The 13,220-nt window shown below is 39.0% G+C and overlaps 1 protein-coding gene across 7 annotated transcripts in view; it reads left to right on the top strand.

Moving 5' to 3' along the window:
- Window positions 1–13,220, top strand: part of ANTXR1 (ANTXR cell adhesion molecule 1) — a 237,497-nt gene that overhangs the window by 14,719 nt on the left and 209,558 nt on the right. For all 7 annotated transcript variants that reach the window (XR_010123091.1, XM_054474123.2, XM_054474126.2 and 4 more), the window contains exon 2: window positions 12,251–12,322. Coding sequence is in view for 6 of the 7 variants with exons in the window: in XM_054474123.2 (XP_054330098.1) it covers window positions 12,251–12,322 (72 nt within the window). In the remaining variant the exon portion in view is untranslated. The remainder of the gene's footprint in view (window positions 1–12,250; window positions 12,323–13,220) is intronic.

Genomic DNA, 13,220 nt, shown 5'->3' with positions numbered 1-13,220 from the left:
AATAATATATTTATGGAAAGCATTTTCAGTAGCAAAAAAAAAAAAAAGGTCAATTGTGGTACCATATGACTTCAATTAAGTTAAATAAAACAGTAAATTTGTGAAACAGGAGATAAAATACGAAATGAGAAGATAAGGGACCTAGAACAGTTAAGGAAATATAAAATAATATGGAAAAATTTGAAGTCACCAAAGAAGCAGTAAAGAGCAGAACAGACAATGCAGAAAATGAAATAAATGATGCAGGCATGTTTAAGGAATTCTCGTAATTTGAGGAGGAAAACACAGTTAGAGGAAAGTGATGAATGATAAAATGATAAATAATGAATTAAAAAAATAGCTATTCAAAGGACCAAACAACTTTGCATTGCTAAAGTATAGTCTAGAAGAAACCTTCAATGCTTTAATAGAAGAAAACTCTTCTGACTTAAGAAAAATTTGAAAATGCAGATTCAGTAGGCTCATCAAGTGATAATCTCAATTAATTATTCATTAAAAGGCACTAATACTTAGACATTTCCTGGTGAAAATCTTTAAAAGACAAAAGAAGAACTTTATAAGTGGGAAGAAAACACATGGTACCTGCGAAGGCTCTGAACATTAAATGGTGAATTTTGATTGACACAATTAATCTTTTATGATGGATAAAATTTTTGATGAACAAATTCTGATGGATTTATAAACTAAAATGTTAATACCTAGCCAAGATATCACTTACACATGAAAAAAATAAAAAAGCATTTTCAGATACATATGGATTCTTCGTGAAAGGGGAGTGGGATAATTTTCTTCAGGAAATTATCTGAAATGTGAATCAAAGTTTAAAAAAATAAAATATAATAGTTATTACACAAAAGAAGTGGAAATGACCATAGAATCAATTTAAGCAAATATATGTCTAAATAGTATTTTCAATAAATTCTGAAATAATATTGCATCAACAGACAAAAGCAGCTGTCACGAGAAAGGAACAAGCTGAAAATAAGAAGCTTTGGGGGAAAAAATACGCTGTTTCTGAATATTCAAATCCATTAGAAATAATGACCACCACATTGAATATTGCAAAAAAGTAGATTCAGTTCATGAGAGGACAGTTTGAGAAAATTCCTCAGAACTTAAGCTGAAAGGATACAGAGATTAAAATTATGAGAAAAGAGGCCAGGTGCGATGGCTCACACCTGTAATCCCAGCACTTTGGAAGGCCAAGGTGGGCAGACTACTTGAGGTCAGGAATTCGAGACCAGCCTGGGCAACATGTTGAGACACCCTCCGTCTCTACTAAAAATACAAAAATAATTAGCCAGGCATGGTGGCGCATGCCTGCAGTCCCAGTTACTCGGGAGGCCGAGGCACAAGAATTGCTTGAACCCAGAAGGCGGAGATTGCAGTGAGCCAAGTTCACACCACTACACTTCAGCCTGGGCAACAGGGCAAGACCCTGTCTCAAATAAAATAAAATAATGAGAAAAGAGAAAAGTAGTACAAAGACTAGGTCCAGGATATCTAATATCTAGTATATATATATATAAGATATATAGATATAGATATAGATATATACACAATAAGAATTCTGAGGACAGAGAACACTTATAAGAGATACAATTAAAAATAATAAAGGAAGATAATTTTCCTGAGCTGCAGAAAGATTGGAGTCTTTAGATTTGGAAGATTTAGGTAAAATACTCAGCCTAATTAGTTTTTTAAAATGGTCTACAACTTGTACAATCTTTGATAATTTCTTAAAATATAAGAATAGAAAAGTCTACATTCTTCCAACAAAGAAAAAAAAATAGGCTCAAGAAAAAAGAAAGTGAGATTCAGACTGGCGTTAGTTTTTTTACTCTACACATTAAATGTTCCAAAAAAGCTCAATAATTATAAGGTCTTGAGTGAAATGTGATTTTAAAATTCCTTAGTCAGGCTTTAAAATGATACACATTTTAAAATTGTGTTACTTACTGAAAAAATTACCTAAAATTATTGACATCAAAATGGAAAATATATATGAAAAAATGTATAAGAAAAAGACATAGCATAAAAGAAACAGAAGGAATGGTTCTAGAAAAGTTAAGAAGTCATAATAAGGCCATCAGTGAGACTTTGTAGCAAAATATAAAACTGAAAGAATGGATTGTCAACAGAGAAAATGAAAAGTGTAAAATTTTTATGTGAGGTAGCAAAAATCACTCATATTACATTTACATATGCAAGAAGATGCAGTTTATTCTTATTTCCCAAACTCCTCTTTTCTTCCTTCTAAGTCCACCTTCTGGGTAGCAAGAGGGAGGAAAATCCATAAATTTTGAATCCAAGTTGTGATAATAGTCCATTGTGGTGATTTTTAAAAATCCCTTTAGTTAAAATGCTCAGTTTTTCAAATGTTGCCTTTCCCTTACCAATAGAATCTGGGTATTTGAAGGAGATGGATTTGTCTCTGTGAAGGAGTCCTTCGATTCTGGACCACTTGGTTTCATGGAAAGTTCTGTCACATCTTCAAGGAACAGAAAATTTCAATACTAGTGTTAAACGCATACAGACAGCAGGAAAAAATAGTTTCTCAATTCACTTTATGAAGCTAGCATATATCTAATATCCATGTCTACCAAAGATAATACCTTCATACACAAAACTTCCCACCAACTTCTGAATAAAAACTTTAAATTTTAAATACATTTTGCTAAAAAACTAACAGTATAGTAAAAGAATAATGTCCTAAGACCAAGTAAAATTTATCCTAGGAATGCAACAGGGCTTCAATATTTGAGAAATGTTTAAGATAACTCCAATTTTTTTGACTGCTGGAGATGAAAACCATTATCTCAGCAGAATCTGAAAGACATCTCTGAATACTTAAGCATTCAAGGGTATATTCAAAATATATTTTGAACCCTATACCCTACAGAGAATAAACTTTCCTTTCAAATGCCCATGAAATATTTATTAGGTCACAAAGAATGCCTCCATATATCTCCCAAGGCACAATTTTTCCAGTCTGCATTATCGGCAATAAATAACAGGAAATGAATAGCAAAGTACACCAAAACTTCAGCTATCAGGAAAAAAAAATACAGATTTGTGTCTTATCTTGTCATGAGAAAGACATGACAGTGAATATAGAAATTTAGAAAAAAACAAGTCTGAAAGAAAGTGATTGTCTGGGACATAGGTTGGCAAACTATGGCCTGCAGCCTGTTTTTGTAAATAAAATTTTATTGTAGTGCAGCCACGTTCATTTTGTTCATGTACCATCAATAGCTGCTTTTGTGCTACAAAAAGCAGAGTTGAGTAGTTGCCACGGAGACCACATGGCCCCCAGAACCTGAAATATTTACTGTCTGGCCCTTCACAGAAAAAGCTTGCCCACCCCTGGACTAAGAAAACATATGCAACCGAATATAAAATGGGCCCAAAATATTGAGACCAGGGTCAGCTTCATGGGCATGGGACCTGTGCAGTCAGTCACCCAGGGCCTCTCATTTTGAAGGGCCTGGCCCTTGGTTTAAGGGCCATCTTGCCATCTTGAATTTTGTAAGTTTTGAACAAGAGACACTGCATTTTCATTTTACCCTAGGTTCTGCAAATTATGTAGCTTATCTTAATTGATACAAAGAAAAATGAACCATAAATGTGAAAAAATTATGGCTTATAGTTAAATACATGCAAATTAAACAATAATGAGATCGGTTTGTCCTTCCTCTGCCCACCCTCACTGCACGGTCTAATTACATTGATGTGGGGACAGTCTATAGGGTAATTAGCTCCTAGAGAGCCAAACATGAACCCCCCATTCTTAGCATCTGTCCCTCCCTCTCTTTTCTTTTCATAATCCTCAGATAGCAGAGGGCTTTCTGTCCCTCTGCTGTACTGCCTACCCTAAGGCATGGATTTCTTCACCAAATGACAGAAGAGGAAATTATGTCCTGCTTATATTGTGATCTTAATCCTCCAAGTTTTGTTCTTTAACTGCTAAAGGAATTTAGAAAATCTCTCTTTGACAAAATCTTGCTTCCAAACCAGTTGTCTTGCTGCAAAAATCATATTTTGAACTTCAAATGTTAACTTTTTCCCCCTTTCTGCATCACTGCTGGAAAAACAGAATCCCCCACTGCTCCAGGGTGGCTCCTGCCAGATGGATGTCTCCAACTGACCAGGGTGTGTTGGGTCACTTTCTGTGCAGTTGCTAAAGAGAAAAGCACAGTACAAAATTCAAAATATTACCCACATTACGTATGTAAAGATATTGTTAAAAAATATTCATCAGAATTATTTTATAATAGTGAAAAAGTAGAAGCAACTCAATGTACAAAAAGGAATTATACCTATTATAAAGTTATACAATTTATAAAGTGGAGAAAATGCAGATGTTACAAGTGATGTTGGGAAGGATTAGTGAATGAAATAAAAATTTGTTCATAACCATAATGACATTAAGTGAAAAGAGCAGAGACCATAACCTGTAAATACACAAACTGAAGATGCTTGGGGAAAAGTCTGCAAGTAGAATCATTGCAGTGAAGGCAATGGTTCTATCTGAGCTGTGGGATGATGGTGATTTTTATTTTCTTCCTTTTGTTTGTCTTTCCCTCCTCTCTAGCCACCCCCCCAAAATTTCCAACAATGGACCTGCTGCTTTTGTGATACAATATTTGTAAACCCTCTCCCTTGGTGCCCTCATTCTGAGTCACTTCCTCCTAAGTGACATCATCCATAGCCACTCTCACTCGATGATGTTGACCCATCCCCCTTTGATCTTTCTGGGGGATGCAAAGTGGCTACTGTGGCTTCATCTCTGTGAATATGGCGAGTGTGAGAAACACAGCCGCAGCTGTGCATTTCAATTATGGGAAATACCTTTTGGGTTACTAACCCATTGTCTGTATTCTTAACAACAGTGCTTTCGTGTTGAATCTGCACCAAAAGTACCAATAGCTGATATCAGAAAATGTTTTTAGGGTTCTCCTGGTGTGCATCTGTTGTGTGTGTGTGTGCGTGTGCCTGTTGAAAAAGGCAGAGTGGAGTTGAAAGGAGTGCATATTTTGCTGTATACCTTTTTGATCATGATCCACAAGAAAAATACATTTTATATCTTGACACAGTACATATACAATACTTATGTGTGATTGAACAAAAGTTAACACATAACATTCTTTTTGTTACTGTATGCAGTATATTCTGGTATTTCTATTCTATTCTATTTTTTTAATGTTAGCAATGTCCCATGAAATTGCTTTCCCAAATCACTAATAAATTCCATTCTGCAGCTTAAAAATCATTGTTTCCATAGGCATCAGTTAGATATACTAACAGGATATTTCATCACAAGTCAGTCGAGTGGGGCTGGGCACCCTGTGCTGGGGTCTCCGTGACACAGACAGGAGCAGGGTGGGTGGCCCCAATTCAAAGTACAGTGCTCAGTGACTAGGTTTGGGTCTGTATTGGTGTCTAAAGAAGTTGGAGTGGAGGCAAAAGTCAAGGTCAAGCTTTTTGAGCAAGAGGGAGGCATGGCTGTGACTTGAAACAGTAATAGGAGGACAAAGCCTGAAGGCCTGGGCCAGGTTTAAGACTCCAGGCAGTCAGAGGACAGGGCAAAGCTAGGAGGAAGCAGAGGAAGGCATTGCCCTCAGATTATTGTTCAGTTACTTCCAAGGGTCTAATATGCAAAGAGTAGAAGCAAAATAAGAACTCCAAATCTCATTCTGACTTGTTTTCTAAAGTGCACTCTTTTCCTTGGAAGAAGCTGGGGAGGGAGCACAACAGCAAATGAATGCAGGGTCTTTGACAGCAGAACTAAGTGTGAGTCCCACTTACATGCGCCTGAAGCTGCTGAAGATATCTGTATCCTTCCAGGATTGGGACCCAAGTGGGTTGCTGAGGACATCAGTGACTTCAACTGGGTGGGGCTAGGGACAAGTAGAAATTGGCAGTTTTATAATTTCTATCCTTAGAGCTGCTCTGCTCTTCCAAGATTAAAAGACTCCTTGGTGATGGTTCCAACTGCAAACTTTCTTTTTCCCTTTTATTCTATTCTAATCTGTGTGCAAAAGAAGGGAGGATAATTTAAATTCAATTTGGCCAACTTGATTCTTTTTTGACTCTGGTTGTATGTGTGGCTAATGGAAAGAGCCTGTGTTTTCTAAGGAGCTTAACCACAGGGAGGTTTGGAAACTCACATAAACAGAAAAGAATGCACTTCAGAAAACAAGTCAGAATGAGATTTGGAGTTCTTATTTTGCTTCTACTCTTTGCATATTAGACCCTTGGAAGTAACTGAACAATAATCTGAGGGCAGTGTCAGATTCCATGCAGAATCCTGCACTGGGAACACACAGTGAGTGCAATGTCACAAAAATTTCTTGACTTCTTATCATGTTCCAAACACAAAGGAGAGCATAGAAAAACAAAAATAAGTAAGATACTCTGGAGCTGCTTTCAGCAACAACCTTCTGGGTCTAGTAGTGAAGACTGGTGGCTTTCCCTCCCCATGGTCTAGTGAGCCCTTCTCCAAGGCCAAGTCAGATGACAGTGTGGGAGGGCATTGACTCTGGTTTTGAGTGGATCCAAGTGTATTGAAAGAATCTTCAAGCACAGAACTCTGTAAGACTGTCTTCAAGCAGAATTCCTGGGAGGCTACTTGAATTCCAAATTCTGCTGAGATTTGTGCGGTGAAACACAGGCACAAAATCCCAAGAAGGGGTCTGGACCCTCTGTGCCATCCTGAGACCAAGCTGACCTATAACAGCCTTCAGGGGCTAGAACTGCATTTGAGTTAGGATTTAATGGAGTCGAAATTAGGGACCTTTTACATCCACTGATTTCTAGAACGTGGCACTGCAACTCTCTGTGACTACAGCTTGCCCAGCAGTTACGTGTTAAAGGCAGTTCTGGAAAAAAAAAATCTACAACAGAGTCCAATGGAACACTTTCTAGTACTATTTATATTTAGGCTTAGAAGGTTTTAATTTCCAGCTGCAGCTTTGGTGATAATGGCTGGGTGGGCCATACTATCTGAAGATGGTATCAGGACTCCATAGCCAGAGTTTAAGGTCATTGACTTATAAAGAGACTGACATGATAAATGTCATGTTCTGTACATTGTACGGTGGAAAGAAAATGGAATTGGATCCACTTTCTGCCATTTTCCCCAGCCAACACCTACCTGGTTGTGACCAGGAGTCCACTTAGGTCTTCAGGATTGAGAGGAAGCCCGCGGTCTGAACTACCCTGAGTCAATTATTCTGGCAATAGCCACTAGGGCAGTTTCCACACCAGAAGATCAGTTACAAGGCCAAGTGCAGGTGAGACATACGTGTTTCAACAGAAAGTCTAAACTGAGTCATAGACCCAGCAAATTCATCCCTATGGAAGAAGGCAGCGGGGGGCGGGGTGGAGGTCTGGTTGAGGTCCCAGTGGTCATGGATAGGAAGTCAGATGGGATTGGTGGGTGGTGGTGAGGCAGGGGAGAGGACTGTGGCATCAGGCAGGTAAGCCTCCTGCCACTGGGGCTTTGGGTTAAAGAAATATAAGCAGTACCCCCAACAAGTTTGCTGCCATGCTGAAACCATAAGCAGCGGACATAGGGCTCTTTCTTTCTCCAAGAGGTGGTTTGATCTTGGGCTGGGACAATGCCTGCATGTGTGGGTTAAGAAGTTTCAGAAATAAAGAGTAGAAGGAGTCCAAGGTGCAGATCGAGATAACCCTTTACTCTCTTTCCTTTAGTAGCTGAGGCCCCTTGGAATCCCAGGATAACCCAGAGAAGACAAACCCAGTTTGGTTCCTAGAATCTTAGAAGTTTGTGTTTTTACCTTTGATGATTGAGGAGGCAGGCTATGTACATCTCCAGCGTGGCTCAAAGGGTGTATATTTTGGTCAAGGCTTAAACAATTGTGTAAAGAATGATCACTTACATATATGAAGTGACAAACCCCAGCAGCGACAGGGCAGCTGTTAGCAGAGGAGCAAGCCTGTCAATGCCTTTTTGCCTCCAGTTTTGTCTTAAAGCTCTCATTTTCTTCTTCAGAAGATTCAGCTTTTGCCCATTAGCAAGAGTTTTGATGGATGTAGACTTTTGTCAACACCAAGGATATATTTTGGATCTTTCCCTATATCTGGCATCAACAAATCAGGTTGAACATCAAAACTGTATAAACTTTACATCAGTCAGATAGAAGTATAGTGAAAATGACATGTTTTAAGAAAGTTGGAAGTGTGAATTATCATTGGGTGACACTTTTTAATAAGTAAAGGAATGCAAATTAATTTGTGGCTGTGAAATAGGACCACTCCTTGAGAATGAGGAAATATTAACACAAAAAGGATTTACTTCAAACTCTTGCTGCTTAAACAGGGAGTCAATAATAGTTTCCCAATTCTAATTCAAGTTCCTATTTCACCAATACATTGCTTCTCCTCCTAGTATAATTTCCTGATTTTATTTTTTTATTTCTATGGGTACATAGTGGATGTATATATTTACAGGGTACATGAGATGTTTTGATACAGGCATGCAATGTGAAATAAGCACATCATGTAAAATTGGGTATTCATCCCCTCAAGCATTTATCCTTTGTGTAACAAACAATCCAATTATACTTTTTAAGTTACACTTAAATGTACAATTAAATTATTATTTATTATTATTGACTATAGCCACCCTCTTGTGCTATCAAATAATAGGTTTTATTCATTCTTTCTAATTTTTTTTGTACCCATTAACCATCTTCCCAATATAAATTCCTCCCGGCAGAAATTCTCTACTGATGAGGAAATTGGACATGGGATAAAGGAGGTTTGGAGATTCCTCTCTAATCATTAGATATCTCACCCTACCCGCTCAGTAACCAGAATTTCAAAGATTAATTTTTCTGGTTGTATGGACCAAAACACAGCATTGCATTTCAGAAGTGGCCACTAATGGCCGGTCTTTAAGGAGATCTCTTGATTCTAGTGGAAAGGGGTTGTAGAATTCTGGATTGGCAATGGCTTATAGCCAGTCATGTGGCATATCTTCTGAGGCACCTGGACAGCGTTGGGCCATCTCTGCCAGATCACCCAGGACCCCCAGGGCCAGAGCATCCACCCTATGGCTGAAGGATGGCACCCTGGATAAGTCTATGTGACCTGAAGTATACAAGTGAACCCTGTCCAGGAGGATGGCCAGGTCTTTATGAAAGAAGATTTCTAAAGCTTTAAGCCCAGGGTTAGGATGTGCAGTTCTGGTGAGCTCGTGGGAGACTCCAGCTGCCATTCAGTTCAGAGATCTACTGATGATCATGTGGGCCCAGTCACCAAGCAGCTATGCCCTAGAATCAGTGACCCATCTGGGAAGGCTTCTTACTTCACATAAGTCACGGGAATTGGCGAGAGCCATCTGAGTCCCAAACCCAGGCTGTTTATCCAAGCCAAGGCAGAATAGTTGAGGTTCAGTTGGCAAAAGATCAGGAAGCTTCCATGAGCAATAGAGGCTTTTCTTCTTCATGCTCTTCTTTCTTTCATTCAATAAACAGGTAATGCTCGGGAGGGAAATTTCTTTAAGACCGATTGCCACCCAGTATCAGGGGATACTGACAGAGAGGTGGACACGATGGCCCTGAGAGCATAAGGCAGGGCCTTATGCTTAAGGTAGTGAGTCCTGTCTGTGTTGGTTAAAAGCAACGCGGAGAGACCAACCTGAGTTTGTTTGTTCTTTTGCTTTTTGAGATGGAGTTTCCCTCTTGTTGCCTAGGCTGGGGTGCAATGGTGCAATCTCAGCTCACTGCAACCTCAGCCTCCCGGGTTCAAGTGATTGTCCTGCCTCAGCCTCCTGAGTAGCTGGGATTACAGGCATGCGCCACCACGCCTGGCTAATTTTTGTATTTTTAGTAGAGACGGGGTTTCGCCATGTTGGCCAGGCTGGTCTTGAACTCCTGACCTCAGGTGATCCACCTGCCTTGGCCTCTCAAAGTGCTGGGATTACAGGCGTGAGCCACTGCATCCACTGACCTGAGTCTTGAATGAAGAGTTGCTTGCCACTGCGGACGATGAGTATCCCAAGCAGATGGAGTATGTATAAAGGCTGAGTGAGCAGAATAGACAAAGGGGTGCTTTTGACAGGAGGGGACCCTGGCATGCTCCTTCCAGATCCCTTCCCCATCTCCCCAGCTCCTCACCTCCCCTCTACAGGCTGCATGGTGCTGCACCATGAAACCACTTGCTCTTCCCCAACTTCCATGTTTTACACCAAGGATGATCTTTCTCCCCTTGTCTTCCTCACAAGTTTCTACCTGTCCTTCAAGAATGGGATTAAAAACCACCCCCCTTCACAGCCTGCACCAGCACAGACAGCCATTCCCTTTTCTTTTTTCCAAATGCACAGTCCTCAACTGCAGCACTTTTCATGACAGGTTACGTGTTAATTCTTCTGTCTTCCTCACTCAACTCTGAGTTCTTGAGGGGAAAGCACCATTTCTTAGCCATCTCTGCACCTTAGGCAGCTAGAGTAGTGCTGGGTGATGTTATTTTTAATAGTTAATAAGAAATATTAAATCCCCAGTATTATCTTCCTGCCTCTGGTTATGCCAAATATCATCTCAAATTAGCCAAAGTGGGGTTCAAGATGAGCACACAAAAACATAATTATAATGAATATCTCTTGTATGAGGAGAAGAATCCAGGATTGAATCATTGCTTTTGACCCTTTTTACAGTGCCTATTATAAGATTCTAGACAATCTGTGTTGTTCAAAAAAGGACAAAGGATAATATAATGAACACCCATGCATTCTCCACATAAAATGAGCAAATGTTAACTTATTTTCCCATTTTTTTAAAGAAATAAGAATGTGTGTGTGAATATATTCATAGAAATTGTGTACTGGTGGATTTATAATTTTTTTCTCTAACAGTGGAACGAGTATCACTGTAAAAGATGCTTATGTACATTCTCTAGAATTGAAGTTCTAGATTAATTTGAGGAAAGTGAGACATCCTTATGACACAGAGTATCTAATGGTATGACCAGAGTATATTGTACCACTTTTGTTCAGGTCAGACAGATGTATCATTTCTGGATATGGGACAAAGAAAAATAAATTGTCCTCCAGGAAATGGAATACACCCAATCAGAATGAGAATTCTTGTGAATATCATTCCATTAAAAGGAAGGCAAAAAGTCTCTTAAATCTCTATAAAATCGTTTGAAACAAAGGAAAAACAGCAACAAATAGCTCTCTGGATGTTAAAATTGTAAATGAGTGCATAATAAATAAAAATCATCAGAAATCAGTGGAAAATGTTTGCAGTACAAAATATCAGAGTAGACAGAGCAAACTCTAACCTCAATAGTTATTAGAATGGCAAGCAGAAATGCAGAGCTTGCCTGAAATTGATCCTTACGTGAAAAGGAGGAGGCATCGCAGCTACTAAAAAGAGTGGGTTCGAATAGAAAAAACTAATTGGAGCCATTGCAACAAACTGAATATGAGCACTATGGAAAATATAAGCTGACTGAAGTAGTAGGAAATGGTACCAGTGAAACAGAAGTCAAACTTGGGAAATAAAGAAGCCCCTTTCCAAATCTAAAATCCCATGATTCCGTATGTCCTAGGGAAACAGTTTCCTTCTTTTGTCACTAAGAGGATTCCTTTTTTGTACAACAAAAAGCTGTGTCATTTTTCTTCTTTTGTTAATATGACTAAATTAGATTTCCTTAAATGTTCAACTATCACTACCTTCCTGAAATAAACTTCACCAATTAATTAATTATTATTCTTTTGGATTCCTGCTGTATTCATTTCATTAATATGATTTAGAGATTTTGCATCTATATTTACAAATGAAGTTGGACTCTTTGAGGAGGGGATGTGTTTATGGTGTGTGCTAATTTCATTTAAATGGATTAGAATAGTTTTTCTTCCCTAATCAGAGAAATAATTTAATAGCACAAAAATAGCTGTTTCTCGAAGATGCGAAACTCACTTGTGAATCTCTTTGGGCCCATTGTTGTTGCTGTTGTTGTTTTTCAGGGTTTGGGTGTGTGGATTTGGGGTGGGGGCAGTGTGAGGTAGAACGAGGGGAGTTCTTTTACAACATCTTAAAGAACCCTAACAGAAGGTTGAAACAGCCTTTCAAATAATTTCCAAAGTTACAGAAGTTTCAAGTAATAAGTCCAGTTACTGGAGAGGTCAAATGTAAAATAACAGAATATGAAGATAAATAATACAAGGTAAAGACAAATAAACACCTGAGTCACACAACACCTGCTTTTGTTTTCCTAGATCAGGAAGTGTGCTGCACCACTGGAATGAAATCTATTACTTTGTGGAACAGTTGGCTCATAAATTCATCAGGTGAGAAACACTATGCATTTTGTCCACTTGTAGTTCTCTGTCATGAGTCAAACTAGTCCATGTTTGCTATTCTATTAATTACTACATACTTTGGGGATGTTTTTTGACTGAGGTGGGCTCTCAGATCTCAGACCAGAGACTGTTTGCTTTGTTTTCACTTTTGCCACATTTTAGAGTAACATTTGGCTTTATGTTTTTGGGAGGAGCCAAATCTGGTTATGAGACCAAAAATATTTAGCATTCTCCCTTCTCTGAATAGCCTATTCTTATTACCTTTAACATTTTTCTTGCACACTGCATCATGCAGCAGCAATTGGCACATTTTAGCTGGACTCAAGTGTAGGGTGTACAGTGTGTAGGATGAACAATTCACCCCAGTTTGCCCAGATCTTTCCCAGTTTTAGCACTGAAAGTCTCACATCCTAAGGGGAACCCTCCTTAGTCCTGAGCAAAATGTGACAAATGGTCACTCTCTAGCTGTGTGTACTATCTGGTAGAATCCTCTGAGCATTTTCAACACCACTTTCCCAGGCAAGGCAATGCAGTTTTGAACATAGTCACTGCAAATATCATGGGAGTCTTGGACTTAGTAGTAAGGAAATGAGGTCACTTCACCCCGCTGTGTGCAGCCTCCAAGGGATAACACAACAGTAATAGCTTTCATAGAGTGCTTGAAGCAAGTTGTCAAAGTCTTTGGTAAAATTGGTCTGATCATCGTAAATTCTAACACAGCTCCACTTCATGCTGATGGCCTCCATAGAGTCTTCCAGTTGATAGGAGTGACCATAAAGTTCTTCTTTGAGTAAGGTTCTCTGTCTCAGAATACAGGTTATCCTCTAAGCCCTGGGTAGTGACAGACATGTTCCCCTCAAATTCGGTTATTGACCTCAACACATAC

Source organism: Pongo pygmaeus, chromosome 12 (genome assembly GCF_028885625.2).
Source record: "Pongo pygmaeus isolate AG05252 chromosome 12, NHGRI_mPonPyg2-v2.0_pri, whole genome shotgun sequence".
NCBI lineage: Eukaryota > Metazoa > Chordata > Mammalia > Primates > Hominidae > Pongo > Pongo pygmaeus.
The sequence above is the reverse complement of the archived record's forward strand: the minus strand, read 5'-3'. Positions and strand labels throughout refer to the sequence as shown.